At 51.4% G+C, this 20,045-nt stretch overlaps 4 protein-coding genes across 4 annotated transcripts; 1 reads left to right on the top strand and 3 right to left on the bottom strand.

The window, feature by feature from the left end:
• Nucleotides 1-498: 498 nt before the first annotated feature.
• On the top strand, nt 499-723 carry EMH_0031130 (uncharacterized protein; the record flags this gene model as incomplete). Its single annotated transcript, XM_013497753.1, has 1 exon — nt 499-723. One exon carries the CDS (start codon nt 499-501, stop codon nt 721-723), a length of 225 nt encoding a protein of 74 aa, XP_013353207.1.
• A 2,285-nt stretch (nt 724-3,008) lies between these two features.
• On the bottom strand, nt 3,009-5,491 carry EMH_0031020 (long chain acyl-CoA synthetase, putative; the record flags this gene model as incomplete). Its single annotated transcript, XM_013497752.1, has 8 exons — nt 3,009-3,101; nt 3,342-3,416; nt 3,593-3,690; nt 3,916-3,996; nt 4,250-4,328; nt 4,488-4,614; nt 4,837-4,936; nt 5,350-5,491. The coding sequence occupies 8 exons, from the start codon at nt 5,489-5,491 to the stop codon at nt 3,009-3,011; spliced, it is 795 nt and encodes a 264-aa protein (XP_013353206.1).
• A 4,924-nt stretch (nt 5,492-10,415) lies between these two features.
• Nucleotides 10,416-10,947, bottom strand: EMH_0030910 (uncharacterized protein; the record flags this gene model as incomplete). Its single annotated transcript, XM_013497751.1, has 2 exons — nt 10,416-10,503; nt 10,721-10,947. 2 exons carry the CDS (start codon nt 10,945-10,947, stop codon nt 10,416-10,418), a joined length of 315 nt encoding a protein of 104 aa, XP_013353205.1.
• A 2,778-nt stretch (nt 10,948-13,725) lies between these two features.
• On the bottom strand, nt 13,726-18,413 carry EMH_0030800 (uncharacterized protein; the record flags this gene model as incomplete). The annotated part of the gene is made up of 2 exons (XM_013497750.1): nt 13,726-15,582; nt 15,885-18,413. 2 exons carry the CDS (start codon nt 18,411-18,413, stop codon nt 13,726-13,728), a joined length of 4,386 nt encoding a protein of 1,461 aa, XP_013353204.1.
• Between the last annotated feature and the right edge of the window lie 1,632 nt (nt 18,414-20,045).

Here is a 20,045-nt window from a genome sequence, read left to right as displayed (position 1 = left end):
CTATCTATAATTTTGACGGCACCGCTGGGCTGTATCTCCACCACATCGCCGGTGTGCAGCCATCCGTCTGCATCGATTGTTTCATTTGTTTTTTCTCGAGATAAAAAATATTCTTTCATCAGACCCGGGCCACGCACAAGCAGCTCACCCCTATGCAACACACACTACACACAGTAAACCCTAAACCCTAAACCCTAAACCCTAAACCCTAGAAATGGAATGGGGATTGCAGACGCAACAACACACTAGCAAACATAAACCCTAAACCCTTGTACACACTACACAGCCTCAAACCCCAAACCCTAAACCCTAAACCCTTGTACACACTATTACACCCAACCCCAACCCCTAAACCCTAGCCCCTAAACCCTAAACCCTAAACCCTAGATACCTTGGGGGGTTCGCAGTGGCGTCGTATTGAAGCTCAGGAATAGATATAACTTTAAACTCCGTGGAGACAAGGGGGCCCCCAATTGTCCCCTTGCTGCTGTCGTCCGAATGCTGCAAAAAGGAGATACCCGTCTCCGTCATGCCCCAACCCTGAAAAAGAATACAGCAGCAGCAGCAGCAGCAGCAGCAGCAGCAGCGGCAGCAGCAGCAAGGCAGCAGCAGCAGCAGCAACAGCAGCAGCAGCAGCAGCAACAGCAGCAGCAGCAGCAACAGCAACAGCAGCAGCAGCAGCAACAGCAACAGCAGCAGCAGCAGCGGCAAACACAAAAATAAGAGAACGCATGCAACTAGGAAGCAGAGACACTGCAACAGACGAAGAGATACAGCTCAACGCATGCAGAGACAGCTCAGGTCTCTTTGAACACAAACCCTAACCCTCCTCTTTTTCTTTTTTTTCTCTTTTTCTTTCTTTCTCTTTCTCTCTATCCCTGCTGCTATTTCTGTCTCTGTCTACTTTTCTCCGTCTCCTGCTTCGTCTGCTTGCTCCTCTTGTCTCCGTGTTTGTCTGTCTCTGTCGGTTTCTTTTTGTCTATTTGTTTTTTTCTTTGTTTTTCTCTATCTCTGTGTGCTGTGTATATGTCTTTGTCTCTGTGCGTCTCTGTTTGTTTCTCTGTGTCTCTGTCGCGCTGCGTGGATCTCCTCGCATATATATATATATATATATATATATATATATATATATATATATATATATATATATATATATATANTTTTTTTTTTTTTTTTTTGTATTTCTTACCTCGCATATAATAGCAGAGAGATACAACTGCAGCTCAAGCAGCTGCTGTGAATCCATAGGAGCGCTGCCTACACAAACCGTGCGTATGCTGCCCCCCATGCTCGCTCGAATATTCCGAAACAGCTGCAACACAAAACCCTAAACCCTAAACCCTAAACCCTAATCCATGGTAGATATGCAAAGGCGACACCTTCAAGCGGATAGAGGCGCAAACCCCAACAAGTGTACAGCGAGGGTTTAGTCTGTTGCAGAGCTGAGGGTTTACAACTGGGTGTGCATGCAAGTAAAGAGAAAACTGTTTATGTTGAAGCTGCGTTTCAAAGCCCCGAGAGAATGCTACAGGTTCGGGCTAGTGGGCTGGGGTGTATGCTGAGGTGTGGCGCGAAAGGGTTTATCTTAAGGTTGGGGGTTTGGGAGTGTTTAGGGTTTAGGGTTTAGGGTTTAGGGCTGTGCTAACGAGGTCCGGGAAGAAGCTGGTGAGTGCCGTTGGGTTTTGTAGATATTTATGTTTTTTTGCGTTGAGTGCTTTGGCTGCGAGCCACTGTATGAAAGGTTGTTTCTGCTGTATGCCTGCGTTTATTTTTGCAAATATTTTGTTGAATACCCGCGGAACTCCGATGAAAACTGAGGGTTTCGCGAGCTGTGCATCTTCTCCTAGACGCAGCATATCGCCGCTATAGTAAGCTACACGAATTCCCAATAAAGTCACCACCAATTCAACTCCACGCTGATATATATGTGCCAATGGCAAATAAGATAATGTACTATCACCCAAAAACACTTGCATACGGTTGCTGCTACCCAGGTAAGAACCCACAAAAGATAACAAAGAACCGTTCGTATGCACCGCACCCTTCGGTAACCCCGTGGTTCCTGAACGCAAGAAATTTCAAAAATGCAGAAATATTCAGAAAAATTAAAAAGTCCGTGCAACAGCGAAAACACTCATGAAATTCAAAACACTTTCATGAAATTCAAAACCCCTTTGTTTTCAAGAAATTCAAAATATTTTCAAGAAATTCAAAATATTTTCAAGAAATACCAAACAATTTCATGAAATGACAGAAACTTTCATGAATTGCCAAACCCTTATATGAAATGTCAAACCCTTTCATGAAACGACAAACCCTTCCATGAAATGGAAAAAATTTTCATGAAGTGACAGAAACTTTTATGAAGAGAAGAAAGCTTTCATGAAACAAAATTTTCATGAAATGAGAGAAACTTTCATGAAGAGAAGAAAACTTTCATGAAAGAGAGAAAACCCCTTCATGAAACAACAAACATTTCATAAAATGACAAAAAAATTCATGAAATGTCAAAAGATTCCATGAAATTCAAAATTGTTTCAAGAAATTTCAAACCCTCTTAAGAAACAACAAACCCCTTCATGAAATGATGAACTCGCCAATGAAACCCCAAACGTTTTCATAAAAAGTTCAGAAAAAAAATGATAAACCCAGATACGAAATGCCAAGACCTTTCAATATAGTTTGAATACTCGCATCGATCATCAGCCCCCGCAAAAAGCACATAGCCACATCCCTCAAGCAAGTCCCGAACAAGCCTGACAAGTGCAAGCAACTAGCCAGACAGCTAGCCACAAACCTAGCTAGCTGAACAGCTAGCTGAGTACGTAGCACCCCAACTAAATAAAATGCTGCAGTTAACCAGGTCGTTAGTTGGTCAGAAGCGACAGTCTACACAGAGACTTCTATCTTGCGCAGCAACCCCTTCATGTGCATGTATCCACCTCTCCCGTAGCTAGCTAGCTGGCTAGCTAGCTAGCTGGCTAGCCAGCGAGGTGTAGAAGCTTGTTTCAGTGATTACCCGAGGTGAATATGATCGTGCAGACGTCGTCGAGAGAAGGCGCCAGCTCCTCCGGCGACTTCTCGTCGGGAATTGAGAGGTACTGCATGTCAGATGAAAGCAAAACCCTAGACCCCAGCCACTAAACCCTAAACCCTAGACCCCAAGGGTTTTCAGGACCCTCAGTTTATCTGTACTCGGCTCTTGCAAACACAAGCAAAGTGTGAGAGGTTTGGGGTTAGTCAGGGTGCACGGGGTATCTACAGGTGTGGTCTCATCTATCGGGGAGAGGCATACGCATGAAAGGGTTTAGGGTTTAGTGTTTAAGGGTTTTATTGCTTACCTTTCTTCTTAGTTTCTCCTGGTGATAGAGCCCAACTCCTGCCTCTCGGAACGCCTCGATCTGCTCCTTTGTTGGCTGCAGAGCACGTCCTGAACCCTAAACTCTGAACCCTAAACCCTAAACCCTAAACCCTAAACCCTTTCCCTAGATCCCAATGCGAACCCTAATCCGAATCCCAGAGTGAAGAAAATCGCATAATACCGCAAAACGCATGCACTGCAAGCCCCAAAACGCATGCACTTCAACCTCACTTCATCAAATGAAATAACTGCTTTCAACGGAAACCCCTCCTTCTTAAGTCGCAGTGCTGCATCCAGCTTTGAGCCCTCGGCGGCCAGCACCTCCATCTCTGCAAGCCCCAAACACTAAACCCTAAACCCTAAACCCCAAACCCTAAACCCTAAACTTCAGCCCCCAATCCCTGCGCTCTCCAGCCTGCAGTCTTCCGTCGATCCAGCGTACAAACAACCGCTTCACGAATGCATACAACTTGTGTATCTTCTGCTCTGCGGGTTTAGGGTTTAGGCTTGAAGATCGAGGGTTTAGGGTTTGGGGTCAAGGGTTTATGGTGTACTCGTTTGCTTAATGATGTGCTTCACCGACTCTTCTCCCAGCGTGTCGTAGAGAGGGACTGTGACAATACCCCGGTAGTTCGCTGCAAACCCCAAACCCCAAACCCTAAACCCTAAACCCTAAACCCTAAACCATAAACCCTCGATTTTCTGACTCCGCAGTGCCTGTGCTCCCTTCATCTGCAGCCCGAGTCTCAGGGTCAAAACGCAAAGCAAACCCCAAACCCTAAACCCTAAACCCTAAACCCTTGCCTGCGAAGTCTAGCAGTCTCCAGTCTAGCCTGGTCCTGGACCAGAGCCCCAAAACCCTCAAGGGTTTACGGATATAGCTCGAACCCTCATCATCGTAATGAGACAAAGAAACCCCCACCTCCTGGTCTAGCGCCCTCCCCAACGACTCCACCATGCGCAGCGTCTGCAGACAAAGAAACCCTAAACCCTAAACCCTAAACCCTAAACCCTAATTCAAAGCTAGAGCAGTAGACTGTATGCCGGAGCTGTAAACTGGGACTCGAGCATACTACATAGCCAAAACCCTAAACCCTAAACCCTAAACCCTAAACCCTTTTCTCACGTCTGCATAGGTAAAGTATTTGAAGCCCGAGAGGGTCGCAGGCGAGCTGCCGTCGTTGATGGGCCGGCGTTCACCCACATAAAGATTTTTGCCGAAGATGCGCGCAGCTTCCTTGAGCAGCAAATACCTGAAAAAGAAACATATAAATAAACACACAACAACCCGAAACCCTAAACCCTAAACCCTAGTGTCCATAGTGTGAAGCTAAGAGAAAACCTAAACGGCGAATGGTCTAGGGTTTAGGGTTTTAAGAGCCTCCAGTGTTTGAGGCGTTTTCATGAGGACTGCGCGGCATATCCTTCCGCCTCTCCAAGGGTTTAGGGTTTAGGGTTTAGGGTTTAGGGTTTACAGGGATTTGATGTTGGGGAACTGCGGAACCGCCGCCTCCCCCAGTTTGGTGCAATCAGGGTTTGAGGGGTCGGGGACGGCGCGGTATACAGCTGAGCTGTCTGCAGCAGAAAAAAGAAAAAAAAATAAAAAAATAAAAAAATTAAAACCAGAAGACAAAAGACATTCATCAACAAAACACAAACTAAACACAAAAGAGGAGAAATGAAAAAAAAAAAAAAAAAAAAAAAAAAAAAAAGACAGAAAACGCACGTAGGAGACGAAAAGAAAAGTCAAAAAGAAATAACACATTATAAGAAAAGGAGACAAACAAGTCTATAGCCCCAAACAAACCAAACATAAACCATTCAGCTGCAGCAGGTTGCTGTTGTTGCTGTTGCTGCTGCTGCAGCAGTTGCTACAGCTGTTGCTGCAGCAGCTGCAGTGATGGTTGGTGTTGTTGTTGTTACTCTTCTCGCTGTGTATGCGCGTTGTTTTGAGGTGTACGTACACCGGAGAAATCAACTCAACTCACTTTCTGTTTCTGTTCCCTGCTGCGGCAATGCATATTTTCCTTTCCAGGGTTTCACCTGCAGCAACTGCTGCAGCCGCTGCGCCTCTTTCTCATCCGCGCCGTCGCTGGCGAGGACGGCGCACTCTTCGGACAACTCTCCCATTGTCCCCCAGAAACAACGACCACCTGCAGCAGCAGCAGCAGCAGCAGCAGCAGCAGCAGCAGCAGCAGTAGCAGCAGCAGCAGTTGCAGCAGTAGGAGGAAGAGGACGGGTTTGAACGAGTTGCTGAGGCACGAACCAGCAGCTAAAGAACACAGAGACAGTGATGAATGTAAACAACTCGATACAACATGTGCTTGTCTATGTGATCCGCTGGGGCTGCTGCTGTTGCTGCTGCTGCTGCTGTGGTTGCTGCAGTTGCTCGGGGTATTCTTCCTGATGCTGCTGCTGGTGTAGTGGACAGTGTTGTAGCTGCTGAGTGTTTTGTTGCTGCTGCTGCTGTGGTTGCTGTTGATGCTGTTGCTGTTGCTGCAGCTGCAGCTGCTGTTGCTGCTGCTGCTCGCAGACACCATCACCCCATCCGCCCGTGAAATTCTAACGAAATTCTTTCATTCCCCTGAATCAATATAAACTAATGTGCTGTAGTTTCTGCTCTTAGTGTAGCTGTTGCTGCTGCTGCTGCTGCTGCTGTTGTCGCTGCGTTGCCGCCGTAGCAGCAGAGGGTTGATGCTGCTCTTGCAGCTTCTGCTGCTGCTGCTGCTGCTGCAGCACACATGACCTAGGCCGACGACCGGCTGCATTTTCGTGTTCTCTTTTTCCAAGGGGAGTAGGAGAGAGCTGGAAAAGTGTATTACCGAGTTTAGAAGCGCATAGGGCGTCTCCCGTGGGGCCCTCAGCTGTACGTACACCTGAACACTTGACGGGAAATCCTAAACCCTAAACCCTAAATTCTAAACCCTAAACCCTAAACCACTAAGCCTACGTACCTCGAGGAAATAGAAGGGCCACACTGTAGGGAGATGAGTGAGCGGCGAGAACTTCGAACACGACAACCCTACCGAGGGTTTAGGGTTTAGGGTTTGTGGTTTCAGGTGTAGAGTTAAGAGCTCGGGGTTGAGGAACTGAAGCCAACGTGCAATAAATTTAGCATTAGAAATAAACGGCGAGAACAATAGGTCGCACACCCAAGACACAGCAGCAGCTACTGCTCCTTCTGCCGCTGCTGCTGCTGTTTGCTTCTGTCTAGCCCTGGTGAAGGCAGGAATTTGGTTTGTTCGTTTTTTATATTTCTTTGTTTGTCAAAAGATGAAATATTAAATTACAAAAACTGAGAAATACAACACAGTGTAGATTTTCAAAAAAGACACAACCAGCAACCCGAACAACCCCGAACTTCCGTGCGTAGTAGGACCTCTAGGGCATGGCATCTCTGAGCTTTTGTTTTTTTTTTAATTATGTTTGCCTCAGACCAAAGAAATTAATATATATTTAAACATAAACAGTAAATTTTGCCAGAGTTCACAGCAGAGTTGCCAGACTGCTCGTTTCCAGCTCTGGCCGCCCTGCTCTTGTGATCCTTTTGCTCCTCTTGGTGTCTGCGCTGTTTTGTATGGCCCCGCCGTTGCTGTCGCTGCATGCAGCAGCAGCAGCAAGCAGGTAGAGGGGAGGGTGGCTCTAGCAACTGCTGCAGTTTGCGAGGGGCTCTTAGTGCTCACAAGACTGCCGCCAAATATGCGGGGGGGGGGNGGGGGGGGGGTCCTCGACCTTAGTCGAAAATCATTGTCAGCTGCAGTAGAATCAAAATTTTTGAGTTTCCAAGAAGAAGCTGACCTCCCCTTCATCCCCCGGCTTCCTGGAGTCAGTGGCACGAAGGCCAGGAATGGCGAGGAGGGGGAGGCGGCCCGTGGTAAGTTGCAGCAGGCCTCTCTGCAACTTCTGCTGCATACCAATGCGGTGGCGTGGCGCTCTCCTGCTTGCGTCTAGGCTGCCTACAAAGGGCAACGTAAGTGTTCAACAATTTTTTACAGGGTTAGTGCATGCAAAAGATGGGGCTTGGTTGAGCTCGCTTGGGGGATTGATTTGAGTCACTAGTTGCAATGAGGCGCGTTAAAAAAGAGGCGTGCTGCATCATCTGGTCCCAACCTCAAACCCTTAGGCCGCTGTGCCTATAGCACTTGGGGACTGGATGCGTGGCTGCTGCTTTGGGGGGGCCCTTTAAGTATTTTACCCCTGTTTCATCTCACGACGGCCCTCTGAGGGGATGGAGGACTCTCCTATGCGACTACCAAGCGGCCTGTCAGTGGCTGTACTTACACTGTAGACACTGTTTATGCACGCTTGGGTCTCAGGAGGAATCCTGGAAGCATGTAGGAATACTCATACTAACTTCAAGAAGGACGCCCGCCAGCAGGCCGCACTCCCGCGAGCACTGCGCACCCTTGTGTGGCTGGATAGCCAAGAAGGAATTAGTGGGGTGAGAAAGGGGGACGCTGGAAACGAGAGGCGTCAGACACCCCAAAAAAGATAAGGAAGAGAAAAATGGAAGAGGAAAAGGCACACCAGCTACCCTGGATGCACGAGAAATGACGCACAGGTGCCAAAAAGCACGAGGGTATTGCGTTAATTTGCCGGCGGTTCTTATAGGCGCACTCGTCTCCTGTCTCATGGCAATTTAACGCAGTATAGTCGTGCCTTTTGGCCTCTGTTCGGCGCTATCCCTCGCCCGGGATATCTTTCCCATTGCATCAATCTCGCTAGTAACATATCGACTACGCTGTATGCCAGCGCATTGACTCGAGAACGAACAGCACATGGGCATGCTCAAAGTACGGCTGCTCGCTATATAGAGTGATTCGTGGAAAGTTTGAATCCAATAAAACTAGTTCACCGGGGTTAAAAGTCTTTGCCGGACGCCTGTTGGCGTAGTTTCGTGACTGGAATCCTTATGCGGTTTTCCAGACATTCCTGAGCAGCTCCACGCTGTGTATGGAAATCAGCAACTGCAAGTGTACGATGCTTATTTACTAAGACCAGTTCGAACATCGATGTCCTTGATACACCTGAGTGTGAAGCCGTAATGCGTGAACCGGCAAATCCATTGTACAGCTCTTCCGACCTCTGAATCTTGAAATTTCCTTCGGTGTGTTAAGGGCTCATGGATAGTTTGAGCAGTGAAGTGCTGCCACATAAGTAACCTCGACACTTCTGCACTACAGACCAGACCGAGTCGCGCCCCTCCTCATCGCCAGACACTGCTGCTCTATTTCCATGAAACTGCTTGAGTCCCCAACGACTGTTTAGTGTTTTGTTTGCCGACATTTTATCACGCCATGCTCCTGGGTACCGACGTCGATTGTGAGGAACCAGGGTTTTTCGCAATCAGGGCGCCAAAGTACTGGGGATAATGAAATATGTCTGATAGGGCTCCTGGCAGTTTTTCCCCAGTTCCTGCCCGAACTAGTTGTTCGCAGTTTTGAGTAGACCCTGTAGAGGTGCTCCCATGCGAGCAAAACAAGAGATGAAGTTACGCTAGAACAGTGCTGTACTGTAGGAGTAGCAGTATGTACCGCATCCGCTTCGCGCCGCAAGTTATTAACCTGTCTCTGCAGTTCAGCAAGTGCATTCACGGTCCCAACAGGCATAAGGTGTGCTGTAGTCTACGAGTGCGGGTGTATAACGTAGCCTTCTGCCGGTCGTTGGTGTAGTGCGTGTTTTCCGGTAGCATTCGAGGATCATAACGAGCTGCAGTGAAGCCACAGACTTGAGGCAATAATTTCCCCAAAGCAGCTGACTTCCCACCCCTGTCCCCAGGCATCCTGAGCGTTCGGCTGAGGGTCTTCGGTTTTTGGGGAGGAAGCAACCTGGAGGAGTTGCAGGAGTTGCAGTGCATCTCATCGCAGCTGGCAGCGCACGCCAGCCTCACGTTGGTGCACAAGGAGGCTTCAACCAAACTTCATTTTCTGCACGTTTTCCCTGTGTATGCACGTATAGAGCGTTTTTCATTGCTTGCAGTCAACCTACCAATGCCAAGTGAATACTCCTGTGCTAATTGCAAGCAGGCTACGCGTACAACGGTTGCTGTCTGGCCTTAATCAAGTACAGAAGCGAGCGAGCTGGTAAAAACTTAAAGTAAGAGCTTCCCCAAAGCAGCTGGCATCCTTCCCCTGTCCTCAGGCCTCCTGGCCGTTGAGCTCAGGTCTGGGGGTTGCTGGGAGGAGGTTGCAGCGCAGCTCGCTGCGGCTGGTGAAACAAACCAGCCTCACGCGTGCACACAAGGGAGCTTCAATGAAGCTTCTTTTGCTGCATGGTTTACCTCTGATTGTATTTATAGAACGTTGGCCTTACACGCAACCTACCGAGGCCAAGGGAAGGCTCCCGTGCTAACTGTAGGGTGGCCATACTACAACGCTATAGTTGGAAACTACAGAAGCTCGGCAGCGGTTTCACCAGTGCCTGCCTTTCCCGCCGATTTCATCCCTTTGGAATCAAATCATTTGCTTCAACAACAATTACTAGTTATAAATAAACGATATTTTGCCTCTTCATCGAAAGATATCACGAAGGAAAGATACTGCGTGCTCCGCTCCTGTCGATCTTCCCGCCCCCCTCCGCTCGCGGGAGCGCGACTGGCGTAAATATCGCATAAAACGCTGAAATAAACGACAACGGCCCAACAAATGCAAAATTAAATGCAATTTAACCACAGATTTTTCCGGAGATGCCTCCTTTACACCCAGCACACGCCTGTACTGCGCAGCCCTGGCTGACTGGTCTTGACGTACCGCCGACACAGGATATAGAGTTCGCATAAACTGCTCGCTACTTCTGCTTTTGTTGCAGTGTTTGATTCTACATGCAGAAATACGTTAATTCTCTCATATCCCTTAACGCTTTCTGTTTGACTTGGCGCGAATCAAAGACACAGATGTCGCCATCTCCCGCCGGGTCTGGAGACAGGCGGGGGCAGGCAACAGGGATAACGGGAAATCCTAAACACTAAAACATATACCTTTGAATTAGTAGCTTAATTTATGGTGTTTGGTTCCAGTGATGAGTGCTCTGACTTACGGAAAGTGAGAAGGCTAGCCTAACCCCATGCTACTGCTGCCACAGCTGTGGCGGCTTCGGCTTTCGTCACCTCCAGCGCTGGATTGTGGTGGCGGAGTTCACTCGCTCTACAGGCAGCATCAAGTGAGGAGAAGCAGGCCTCCTGGCATTTCTGCGAATAGCTGATGCTGCTGCTACTGCGCCCCGCCGTGCTCAGGTGGTGCAGCGATGGCTTCTGTACTACTGCTGCAAATGCCTATGCAGCTACTATTGCTGTTGCCGTTGGGCGCTCCCTCCTATAAGAAATAAATGCAGAACGAAAAACTCAGAATTGAGGGGCCGCACCGTCTGTCGCTGCGGAGCCGGAAGTAGTTGAAGGGGAACGGGAACGTCAAGAGTTTCCATTCGCTCGAGGTGAGTTGCTGCTGGTGTTGCCGCTGCAGTTGCTCGCTCAGCAGCCGCTCCTGCTTCTGTGTGCTCTGCAAGTGCTGTTGGATATGGACCGGCGTTTTCCCCTTCAGGCGCCGCTCCTGTTGCGGTATCTCGTTCCAGCTGCTATTGTCATTCTCCATTGGTGCTGAAGTTGTTGGGATGGAGCCTGTGGGGCGACAATTGACCTATCCCAGAGAGGACTAGCGGTTTAGCAGCAATGATGTGGTCTGTATCTGCATGTTTGATGCCGCTGGCTGACGAGAAAGTTTCCTCAGAATTCACCGAACTGTTTCGGCAATAGGTGGCTTCAAATGAGGTTAGGTACCTTGCAGCTTCTAAAGTGGAGCTAGTTGAGGCCGAAATTGTGTGATAAACCCTAGACTCTTAATCCTAAACCCGAAAATCTAAACGTTTAACGTCAAGATGGGCATACACTCTGAGCCCTGCGCCCCCAGCGCTTCAGGGGTGACCGTCGATCCTAAGCACTGAACACGGGGTGGCTGGAATGGGGGCGTTTAGAGCTTAGCGTATACAGTTTAGGCCTAGGGTTTTTTACTTGTGTATGGGCCTTGCCAAAGGATTTGAAATTATCTGAAGGAAAGCGCATAGCTGCATTTCACCAGGTGGAAGGCCTGCCTCTTCCCGCGGGTTCAGCAGAAATGAACAACCGTGACCCCCCGTACTTGAAAGTAACGAAGATATACCACGGCTTGGCGTAAGAGGTTCACACTGTAAACTCTAAACTCTATGCCCTGATGCTCGATACTCCCTAGACGCGGTTCCCCATGCCGCAACCCTTGAGTTTAAACATGTACCTAAACTTATTGCTCACTGTATCTTTCTGGGTTTCAGGTTTTGGGGGGTAGCAGGAGCTGCGGAGGTTGCTGAGGTGTTATCTGTACTTGTTCCTCTGAAACTGCGTGTTGAGTTGCTTGTTTCGTTCATGCTGCGCAGTGTTTCGCGGAGTGCTTGTGTGCACTTTAGGCGAATACGTCGAGAAAGATGTTTCCAACAATTGGAATATTCCTGGATTATGAGGTGTTGATGATTGTGGAGAGCGGCAACTTAAATTACTTTACATATGAGCACGAAGATTACTTGAACTGCCGTCGTATGTTATCTTTCCTGGACGACTCTGAGGCATCTGTTTGTGGGACGTCTGTGTGGAGTGTATTCTACAAGAAGAAACATTCGAAAAGAAGGGGAAGATCGAGTATGAACCGAATTCTCGTCGAAGGACGGAAAGAGAAGTTGAATCTGAGACAACTTTCACTCGTCTTGATGAAGGACAAGATCTCATGCGGCTTGGCTCAGAATGTTTCCCGTTGAAGAGATTCGGCAGCTGCTACAGAAGTACCCGATAGCGCATTCCCACCGCTACAAACACGTGCTTCTCGGAAGAGTTCCACTACGATTCCAAACCAAAAGGTGAATGGAAACTGGCCCCAACAGCCGTGCTTCTGCAGGAAACCTCACGAGAATCGTGGCAGTGGCAGACCACGGGAAGTAGGCCAACTTCCTGGTTTGTGTATACTACACCTGAAGTTCCTAGAACTGAGTTTTATTCTTATCTTGTTGCTGCAAATTGCTGTTTCATCGTGGAGAGCATAGGGTTCTCTTTATGCATTCCGCTTGCTTTGTGTTGCGTTTCCTTCGTCTTCTCAGATTTCGCCTCAGGAACGCAGTTTCATCCTGGAATCGTTTATTTCGAGTGCAATGCATGGCCAAGCATCCCGCATTCGTTTTCGTTAGTTCTTCTTGCTTGCTGCTTGCCTGTTCATGGCGGTCATGTCCACATAGGAATGAGGAACGTTTGGAAATGTTGCATATACGCTTGTGCCAACGAGTCCGGTGCTGTATGGGCAGTTCCACTCTTTCAACCATGTGTATCTCTTCCATTAGACACTACGCGATAACTGCTGAGCAAAGATGACCACGGGCAGACTCAGCAGCAACAGCAACAGCGGATGCAGCAGCCTAACCAACTGGGAGCGGTTGCTCCAGCGGAGAAGGCATGATGAGATACGAAGTTGCGCCATGCATCTGCATGAACGTACTTCTGTCCGTCACTGCATTCAGAATGCATATTTGACTCTGCATTCTCTCATGCATTTCGCTTTGCTCCACATGTTCAACGGGCGCATATAACGTAAGCCTCCACTCGTACATGCGCGAAGGAGCAGGTTGTTAGATCGACGCACGCATAGTGTAGACAGTCCAGCTGGTCCTAACGCTGCATGTGCATACTTGCTCCTTTAGAATGCTCGTGATTCCGCAGAGTCGCGGGCACCTGGGGATTTGTCGCTTATCGTTTGTTTTGACCCACAGCAGCTTCTGCTATGCCTGCTGCGCCTATGCAACTACACTGTGAGGCCTGGAACTTCTACGTGAAAAGGTTAACTTCATACAACTGTTTGGGGATGCTGGCATTTGTTCGTACTACGAGCAAGTGGGTGCTGGATAGCAGGTTTGTTAACACTGCGTCGTATACACACGCGCGTCTGCATTTGGGTATATGCATCGGCCTGGGGGGATGAATTTCAGTTCAGTTCCACTTGTTAAAACTTTAAGAGCCATAAAAGGTTTTATTCTTTGGTCTTTTCATATGCCAGATTCGCCGCGCGCGGCCCCGGATGTTCGGACGCCCGCGGCTCTCGTAAAAAACCCTCACGAACAAAGCACTCCGACAGCGCAGCTGCTCCTGTTGCTGTTGCTTTTGCTGCTGCTGCTGCTGCTGCTGCTGATGCTGCCGTTGTTGCCGCTGTTACAGCGGCAGCAGTGCCTCTCGAAGCAGCGCCACCTACCTCTTTGCTTTGTCACGCATCTCCAGTTGCTTGTTAACCCAGTCCGACAATTACTTAAGCAGTACTCTTAATTCATAAAGAATACTCTTTTCATATCAGTGAAGCCGGGAGGGCTCAGGAGGGAGGAGCGAAGGGCAGCGTCTGGTAAGCTGGGGGAGGCTGCTGCTGCTGCTGCTGCGCATCGTCGTAAGGATGCTCTAGCTGGTGCGACTCCAGCTGCTGCTGTTCTTCGAGCTGGTGCTGCTGCTGCTGCAGAAGCTGTTGGTGGTGCTGCAACTGTTGCTGCTGCTGCGTGTGCTGTTGTTGCTGCAGCTGTTGTTGCTGCTGCAGTTGTTGTTGCTGCTGCTGCTGCAGCTGTTGTTGCTGGACCAGCTGCTGATGCAACCCCACAGGCCAAGCAGCGGAAGCAGCAGCAGCTTGCGCCGCAAATGGGGAATATCCGGGCAGTGCGTGGAGTGCGCTCCTGGCTATACTCAGTAAGGGGTGTTGCTGCTGCTGTTGCTGTTGCTGCTGCTGTTGCTGCTGCTGTTGCTGCTGAACGTTGTACATTTCAGCCTGCTGCTGCAGAGCCTGCAAAACAGCACGACCTTGCTCAGACACCGGGAACGATATTCCTATTCCATGCTGCAGCGCCGCTCTCGCGCTTGCTGCTTGCAGGTGCAGCAGCAACTGTTGCTGCTGCTGTTGCAAGTGCTGATGCGGCAACGGATGACTAAACTGAGGCCGCTTCACCAGAGGAGAAAGAGCGCGCGGGGTTTGCTGCTGTTCACCGTGTAGCAGCTGCTGCTGCTGCTGCCGCTGCTCTTGCTGCTGCTGCTGCTGTTGGCCAGCAAGCTGGGCGCACTCTTGTGCCAGCGCAGCAGCAGAAATTGCAATACTTCGGAGTTTCTCCCCAAGCGCTTCATTGGTTGCAGTGGTGCTGCTGCTCTCTTTCCCCAGCAGTTTCTGTTGCTGCTGCTCCAGCTCGTCTCTTGCCTGTCTTGCTGCTGCTGCTGCATCTTCCTCTAGCTGATCGGTAACCTTGGCTTGACGCAGCAGCTGCTGCAGCACCTGCTGCAGCTTTTGCTGCACCCTTTCACTCGATCTTCGCTCCGACGTGCTCTCCGCCTCATCTTCCGGTCCTTGCTGCTGCAGACGGTGCAGCAGCTCATTGCAGCAGCTGTACAGCTGCTGACGGCTCTCCTGCGCTGCTGCTCTTGCATTTCTTCCCTTCCTCTCTGCTGCTGCAACGCGGTGTCGCAATGCAGCAAGAGGGTCACCACCCGAATCGCGGCGTGCTGCAGCGGCGCCCCGCTGTTGCTGCAGATGCTGCTGGTGCTGCTGCTGCTGCTGCTGCTGCGGCTGCTGCTGGGGCATTTGCTGCTGTGGCATTTGCTGCTGCGGCACTTGCTGCTGAGGGTGCTGCTGCTGCAGGTCTAGCAGCCCAGAAGTAGACTCGGGAGTGGTTGCTGCTCCCCACCCCGGCGACTCTGCTGCACCCCTCGCTTTGGTTCTAAGAGGCCTCCCCCTAGCTGATCTCCTCTGGAGCTGCTGCTGGTGCTCCTCCATCTCTTCATCGCTGATTAACTCGTTGTGATGGGGCTGCCTGCCGCGTCTCCTGTGCACGGGGCGTTTCCCTTGCTGCTGCTGTTGCTGCTGCTGCTGCGGGGTCTGATGCTGATGCAGCTGCTGCTCTAGCAGCACCTCGATGTCCTCAGGAGAAGATGAAGTCCACTTGGGCGGCTGCTGCGGAGGAAGAATGCTGTCGGGATCGAGCGATCCCAGCTCCTTCTTGGCCTTTTGCAGAACCCGCAGGAAATCCAAATACAATTCCCCGTATGTTTTGTACATGTCTTGTCTCTTCTCCAAGACAAAGGCTACGCTCCGGCTCTCCCCTGAGCTGCTGCTGCTGCTGCTGCTGCTCGGAACAAGCCGCACGAGACGAAGGAAACGCGCAGGGGATCGCGTGTTGAAAGTGGCGGAGTGCAGCGTCTGAGGACAGAACAACAGCAGCAGGAACAAGCAATACAGCAGCAGCAAAAAAAGTAAAGGGAAATGACGCAGCAGCAGCAGCAACAACAAGCAATGCAGCAGAGCCAACAGCACCAGCGGAATCCGTCAACAGCGAGACAAAAGTTGCAGCTGCAACGCGAGCATGAGAGGCAAGCCAGCAGCAGCAGCACGACAACCAACTACAGCAGCAGCAGCAGCAGCAGCAGCAGCAGAAGCAGCAGCCTTGCCTTGAAGAGAGCAATCAGGTGTATATCCATCTTCTCTCTTGGTTCCAAGAACACCAAAAAGCCGCCAGAAGACCCAAAGGAGTTTCGCGCAGACTCTGCGGGGGAAGGAGACGCCGAGCCCCTGTCGTTTTCTCTTGCTGCTGCTGCTGCAGCTTCCGTTGCTGCTGCTGCTGCCTCTGCCTGTACACCCCCTTCTTCCTTTGCCCGCTGCTGCCTAGTCAGCTGCTGATTCTGTACACCAGGCCTCTCTAGCTTCGCCTCTCTTTCCTGCTGTTCCTGCTGCTCCTCCTCCTGTTGCTGCTGGGGCTGTTCTGACTGAGCGGAGTAAGCTTCTGAGGAAGACCCGCGTCCTGCACCCCCGTCTCCGTCACTCCCTTTCGAAGCAGCAGCAGCAGCAGCAGCATGCTGCTGGCTACGCTGGTGCTGCTGCAGCAGCAGCGCCAGCCCGTCAAACCAGTCCACCAGATCCCTGGGTATCCTCAGATCATCTTTCCAGTTCAATGACCCCGTGAGCGGCAGCAAACAGCAAAAGCTATCCAAGGTGCTTTTCAACAACACGTACTTCGCGCAGCCCGCAAACGCTCCTGCTCCTGCTGCTGCTGCTGTTGCTGCTGCTGGTGCCCCTGGTGCTGCTGCTGTAGCTTGAGAGGAAGCGGCACCCAGAGAGAGAGAAGCAGCTGGAGAAACTCCCGTCGAAGCAAAGCCCTGCTGCTGCTCCTGCTGGGTGTCAGGAGGACTGCGCCGCGTGTAAGCAAAAACAGGAGTAGCAAGAAACCTCAGATTGGTGCTGCTGCTCCCCATATCTCTGGCAGCAGGTGATGCGGTATCTTCTGCCTGCGGTTCCCCTTGCTGCTGCTGCTGCTGCTGCTGCTGCTGCTGTGGTTGCTGCTGCATTTCAAAATACTGTGTCCCTTTTTGCAGCTTCAGGAATTCCAGCTTCCCGCTGTCGTGGAGGTACCGAAGCACTGCTGCAGCAACATCGCCGCCGCTGCTATAGAAGGCTTTAACAGCACACGGGACAGCAGCAGCAGCAGCTGGTGTAGTGCCATGAGCTGCTGCTCTTGCTGCTGCTGCTGCTGCTGCTGCTGCTGCTCGAGCTGGAGAGAGATGTGAACTGGCGCCCGCTGCTGCTCCTGCTGAAAGGGATTCATAGGGAAGGCTATTATTTCCTTCCCGCTGCAGCTCAGCCTGCTCTACTAAGCCGGATGTAGTAGCTTCCTGTGCTGCTGCTGCTGCTGCTTCGGTTGCTGCTGCTGCTGCTGCCGCGTCCCCTGGTGATATACCTGCATCTGCATCTGCTGCTTCTGCTTCTGTTTGTTCTGCGAGGGGCCAGGGACTGTTCTCTGCTCCTCCAATAGCAGACAAGGCTGCTTCGCTGCAGCACTCCAAAAGCAAGAATCTCCCGCTGTCTGTTGCAGCTACACAGCAGAAGCAGTTGCCGCACCTGCTGCTGCTGCTGCTTCTGCTGCTGCTGCTGTTGCTGCAGCAACAGGGGGGAGGGGACGATGCGCTGCACTTGAATCTTGCCTCCAAACAGGAGAGAAAGACGTGGGGAACCAGTGGTCTGCTGCCGTGTCCAGCCTCAACACAAATTTGCTGGTGCTGCAGCTCGAAGCCGGGCAGGGCCCGCAGCAGCAGCGCAGCAGCAGCAGCAGGAGAGAAGGAATTGAATGCAACTAGGCGGTCCTGATGCGACCGATAGAACCGTCTCCATCTCTCTGCGTGTGCCTCAGCTGTCACGGGGACAAGCCCTTTGCTACTACTAGAGCTGCTGCCGGGGGTGCCCCGCTGCTGCTGCTGCTGCTGCTGCTGCTGCAGTGTTGCCTCTGTGTACAACTCGAACTCCAGGGACGGGTCTGCGCCTCCTGCATGCAGCAGACTGTAATTTCGCACTCGCCGGCATCTTCTTTGGGACCGACCACGTGTTATGCCTTCTGCTGCTGCTGTGTTTACTGCTGCTGTGTCTGCTGCTGCTGCTGCTGCCTGGTCCTCCGCATCATCGTCTTCGTCGTGAGTGCATGCCGCTGCTGCTTCCCTCCCCCCGGTGTCTCCTTCTCCCTTGTCGCTACTGGTGTTACTGATGCTTCTGCTTCGGCGGCGGCCTCGTTTTGCTGCTGCTGCTGCTGCACCTGAAGGAGAAGTAACAGCTGCTGCTCCTGGCGTCTGAGCCCTGAAGCTGCCGCGTCTCTTTCCCCGCAGTGCCCCCCGGGTAGCCGGAGTGCCGTTGTCGTTGGGGGGTGCCCCGTGGGCACCGCTGCTCCTGCTGTGGTAGCGGTTGCCCCAGGGCGCCGCAGCAACTGCAGACTCTTCTTCAGTGTCGCTGCTGCTGCTGGGAGTCGCCGAACCCGAGTCTCCGCTATGTCCGGCTGTTGCTGCTGCAGGCTGTTGCTGCAGTGGACCCCCGCTGCGGCTGAGGGCTCCTCGACCCCACGGTCTGGGGGCAGACTTTGCCGCTGCTGCTAATTTGCGGGTAGGGTGGACGCCTGCAGCAGCCGCTGGTGCGGCATCCGCTGCATCTCCAGCAGTGGCAACAGAAGGAACAGCAGGAGCTGGTGCCGCGTCTGCTGCTGTTGTCGTATCCATCTTGGCTGCTGCAGTGTCTTGCAGCTCTGCCTCAGGGGGCCCGAGGGGCCCCCAGAGGCAAAGCTGTATCACGGAGGCAGCCGCGCCAGCTGCAGGAGTTAAGACGGTCTCTTTGGATGACGCAAAGGAAAATCTTGAGTCAAAACTTGTTTAATTAGGTTCATGGACAGTGCTGAGGTGTTCCCTCGTGCGGTGGTGCCAGCTGTGCTGCGGCTGCTGCTGCTGCTGCAGCTGCAGCAGCGTTAGGTGCTGCTGATGTTTGTGTCTTCACGCAGCTTCCTCCAGCTTGCCCGCCTAAATGCGTCTCATTGAGGATTAATAAACCAAACCTGTGCGCAAGTGAGGGCGGGAAATATCGAAAAAGCAGCTCTGTGGGGTGTACCTACACGGTAGTATTGGGTGGCTGGAGGTGCTACAGCTGCGTCCGCTTTGATTTTCCTGCATAAAAGAACTATATGCCCACTTACATCCCCAAAACTTTCGAATGAATCAAAGGCATGCAAAGGAAACATTGTAAATATATTGTATGGACCCAACTGCTTCGCGTAATTCCCCTTACCCCCAAGAGCCGTGGTATGCTCTGCCTGGAGCTGTAGCCGTATTCGTACTTGCGTGCATGTTGGCTACTGAGAGCCAATCGAATGCTAAAAAGTAGTTTACGTCATTCTTGTGTGCGTGAAGAGGGGGGATTCAGTGCGCTTACATGGGGGAATCAATTGCGATCTGAGGGTACCGGGGTTGTTCTCTGTTGCGCTTGCTTTCCGGCGTTGTTCAACGACGAAAGCGAGCTGCACAGAGCTTAAAAACTTGGTGAGAGTTTCACCAAAGCAGATGACTTCCTCTCCCTGTCTCGAGGCATCCTGCGCGTTCAGTTCAGCGCCTAGGGGAAGCGGGGGAGAAGGCAGCCTGAGAGGAGTTGTAGCGCACCTTGCTGCAGCTGGCGGTGCAGGCGAGGCTCACCTGTGCAGGCATGCTTTAGCAAAGCTTCGCATGCTTTACCTCCATATACACTTACGGTGCTCTTGTATTCGCTTGGAGGCAACATACAAAGGCCAAATAAATGCTCTTGTGCTAACTGCACGCAGACCACGTTACACCTTCGCTGTAAGCTGAGCACTGTTGTGAGTTGCAGTGGTGTCAAAATACTTAACATGTAAGTTTTCGGGAGACTGCTGACCCATATTCTAACAACAGCTTCACACCTAGCGGCTGCAGAGGGCGCCGTAGATGATGTAGGTGTTCCTACACATTCCGGCCGAAGGCAGCACATCCTACACCTATATATCCATCAATTCCTTTTTGGCTGGCCCCAACAAATTGTAGTTCACCTGGCAAGCGCATGCACGAGCTCAAAATGCGCACAGGTGTACTCTACTTTGCAAATGCGGGTATGGAACGCCGTATTGCGTCTATCCCCGTGACGAATAGAGGTTAGGCATGCAGTAGATGAAGCTTCGTTAAAGCTTCCTTGTGCTCACATGCGAGGCTGGCACGTACCACCAGCTGTAGCGAAGTGCACTTCAACTCTTCTTAGCAACCCCGCGCCCTGAGCTGAACATCCAGGATGCCGGGGGACAGGGGACGGATGACAGCTGCTCTGGGGGGGAAACACTTACCTCACGTCTTTGGCTT

This window comes from Eimeria mitis, genomic scaffold, assembly GCF_000499745.2.
Source record: "Eimeria mitis Houghton genomic scaffold, Emh_scaff29, whole genome shotgun sequence".
Taxonomy (NCBI): domain Eukaryota; phylum Apicomplexa; class Conoidasida; order Eucoccidiorida; family Eimeriidae; genus Eimeria; species Eimeria mitis.
Note: the sequence above shows the minus strand (reverse complement) of the source record. Positions and strands in the feature narration are given on the sequence as shown.